General features: G+C 43.7%; 1 protein-coding gene across 1 annotated transcript in view; it reads right to left on the bottom strand.

Annotated features, from left to right (window-relative positions):
* Window positions 1-1,626, bottom strand: part of LOC112071379 (SLAM family member 5-like) — a 12,023-nt gene extending 10,397 nt beyond the window's left edge. Inside the window, exon 1 of the mRNA XM_024138837.2 lies at window positions 1,460-1,626. Within this exon, the coding sequence (XP_023994605.1) occupies window positions 1,460-1,529 (70 nt within the window). The 5' untranslated portion in view covers window positions 1,530-1,626. The remainder of the gene's footprint in view (window positions 1-1,459) is intronic.
* Window positions 1,627-3,111: the final 1,485 nt, after the last annotated feature.

Genomic DNA, 3,111 nt, shown 5'->3' with positions numbered 1-3,111 from the left:
GTATAGTGTGTATGTTATCATGTGTGTGTATGCATGTGTCTGTGCCTATGTTTGTGTTACCTCACAGTCCCCGCTGTTCCATAAGTTGTATTTTACCTGCTTTTTAAATCTGATTCTACTGCTTGCATCAGTTACCTGACGAGGAATGGAGTTCCATGATGGCTTTATGTGGTACTGTGCGCCTCCCATAGTCTGTTATGGACTTGGGGACTGTGAAGAGACATCTGGTGGCATGTCTTGTGGGGTATGCATGGGTGTCCGAGCTGTGTACTAGAATTTTAAACAGACAGCTCGGTACCTTCACCTTGTCAACAGCTCTGACAAAAACAAGTAATGAGGAAGTCTTACACTCTTCCACTTTGAGCCATGAGAGATTGACATGCATGCCATTAATGTTAGCTCTCCGTGTATTTTTAAGGGCCAGCCATGCTGCCCTGTTTGAGACAACTGCAATTTTCCCAAGTCCGTCTTTGTGGCACCTGACCAGACAACTGAACAGTAGTCCATGTGCGACAAAACCAGGGCCTGTAGGACCTGCCTTGTTAATAGTGTTGTTAAGAAGGCAGAGCAGCGCTGCTGTTGTATCAATATGTTTTGACCATGACAGTTTACAATCCAGGGTTACTCCAAGCAGTTTAGTCACCTTTTTGGTTAAGTGAATGATTTGTCCCAAATACAATACTTTTAGTTTGGAAATATTTAGGACTAACTTATTCTTTGCTACCCATTCCAAAACTAACTGCAGCTCTTTGCTGGCTGTTGCAGTCATTTCAGTAGCTGACATATATAGTGTTGGGTCATCCACTTTACTCTTTGTTTCGTAGTATAGTTTATTTTTATTTAGCTTAGTCATTTGATTTCTTAATTTGCAGTACATTTGCCAATCAGTTGGGCTGCCAGACTTATTTGCCATACCTTTTGCCTCATCCCTCTCGACCATACAATGTTTAAATTTCTCATCAATCCATGTCGATTTAACAGTTTTTACAGTCATTTTCTTAATCTGTGCATGCTTATTAGTAACTGGAATAAGCAATTTCACAAATGTGTCAAGTGCGGCATCTGGTTGCTCCTCATTACACACCACAGACCAGCAAATATTCTTTACATCATCAACATATGAATCAATACAGAACTTATTGTGTGACCTCTTATACACTATATTAGGCCCATCCTTTGGAACTTTGGTTTTTCAGGCCCCTGAACCAATAATAGTTGGTTAAGTTGGGAATGCCATTAGGGAAATTCACATTCGGTCTGTGCTCTAAGCACTATTCTGGGCTTCCTTGTCAGGAAAGTCAACAATCGTACAAAAACAGACCTAAATGTTTTAAATTTCCAAAGTTATTAATTAAAACATTGAACAACAAATATAACAATAATTAGGCTACTTATCTATCATCTCCCACATACACTTTTAGTTAGTGCAGCAAATCAGTAACAACAAAAAGGAACATACCTTCAATGATAAAATATAGCAGAATGAACATCAGTCTGGCAAGACTTCTCCATCTCAACAAATGGTTCATTCCTCTAAAGCTCCAGCTGTTCAGTGGTGTGATCTGTGAAGAACCGGAAAGATGTGACCTTGTCTTGGTACAGAGGAGAGAATAGACTCAACCAGACCAACAGCACTCTGGTGTGTATTCATTACGCCGATTCTGTTGTTAAACCTTTCTTAAACGGAAGCAAAAGGAATAGGGAGGGACGTATATGAATTTGTCCAATAGAACCTGTTGTTTTAGTTGCAACTGTTTGGACTAATGATTACACCCCTGATCTCATCACCAGCCTGTCTCTCCCATCTACAGTGGTGTAGTTGCAAACACTGTCGGTATTCACACTTCACCGTCAACGTCACAACACCCTGAGGAGATGGAGGCCATCAACTCTGAGCTCATTACACTATAGAACCCATTCCTCCTGAGATAGGGGGAGCAGTTAATAGACTTGTTGTGTAGTGATGAACCAGGGTGTAGGTTGTTAAATCAAATCAAATAAAATTTTATTTGTCACCTTACCGTGAAATTCTTACTTACAGGCCCTTAACCAACAATGCAGGTTGCAGAGTTAAGAAAAATATTTACTAAATAAACTAAAGAAAAAAATAAAAGAGCACAATAAAATATAAATAACGAGCCTATATACAGGGGGCACCGGTATATGTGCGGTGGTACAGGTTAGTCGAGGTAATGAAGGTCATATGTACATGTTCACCAGTCTTATGGCTTGGAGGTAGAAATTGTTAAGAAGGCTTTTGGATCTAGTCTTGGTTCTCCGGTACCGCTTGCCATGTGGTAGCAGAGAGAACAGTCTATGACTAGGGTGGGTGGAGTCTTTGGCAATTTTCAGGGCCTTCCCCTGACACCGCCTGTGTTAGAGGTCCTGGATGGCAGGAAGCTTGACCCCAGTGATGTACTGGGCCGTACGCACTACCCTCTGTAGCACCTTGCGGCCTGAGGCCGAGCACTTGCCATTCCAGGCGATGATGCAACCAGTCAGGATGCTCTCGACGGTGCAGCTGTAGAACATTTTGAGGATCTGAGGTCCCACGCCAAATCTTTTCAGTCTCCTGAGGGGGAAAAGTCATTGTCACAAATCTCTTGGTGTGTTAGGACCATGATAGTTTGTTGGTGATGTGGACACCAAGTAACCTGAAGGTCTCAACCTGCTCAACTACAGCCCCGTCGATGAGAATGGAGGAGTGGTCAGGCCCTCCTTTTCCTGTAGTCCACGATCATCTCCTTTGTATTGATCATGTTGAGGGAGAGGTTGTTGACCTGGCACCACACCTCCAGGTCTCTGACCTCCTCCATATAGGCTGTCTCATTGTTGTCGGTGATCAGGCTTATCACTGTTGTGTCATCGGCAAACTTAATGATGGTGTTGGAGTGGTGCGGTGCTTGGCCACACACTCAAGGGTGAACAGGGAGTACGGGAGGGGACTAAGCACGCACCCCTGAGGAGCCCCCGTGTTGAGGATCAGCGTGGCAGATGTGTTGTTGCCTACCCTTACCACCTGGGGGCACCTGGTCAGGAAGTCCAGGATCCAGTTGCAGAGGAAGGTGTTTAGTCCCAGGGTCCTTAGCTTAGTGATGAGCTTTGAGGGCA

The sequence above is a fragment of the Salvelinus sp. IW2-2015 genome, unplaced genomic scaffold (assembly GCF_002910315.2).
Source record: "Salvelinus sp. IW2-2015 unplaced genomic scaffold, ASM291031v2 Un_scaffold1599, whole genome shotgun sequence".
NCBI lineage: Eukaryota > Metazoa > Chordata > Actinopteri > Salmoniformes > Salmonidae > Salvelinus > Salvelinus sp. IW2-2015.
Note: the sequence above shows the minus strand (reverse complement) of the source record. Positions and strands in the feature narration are given on the sequence as shown.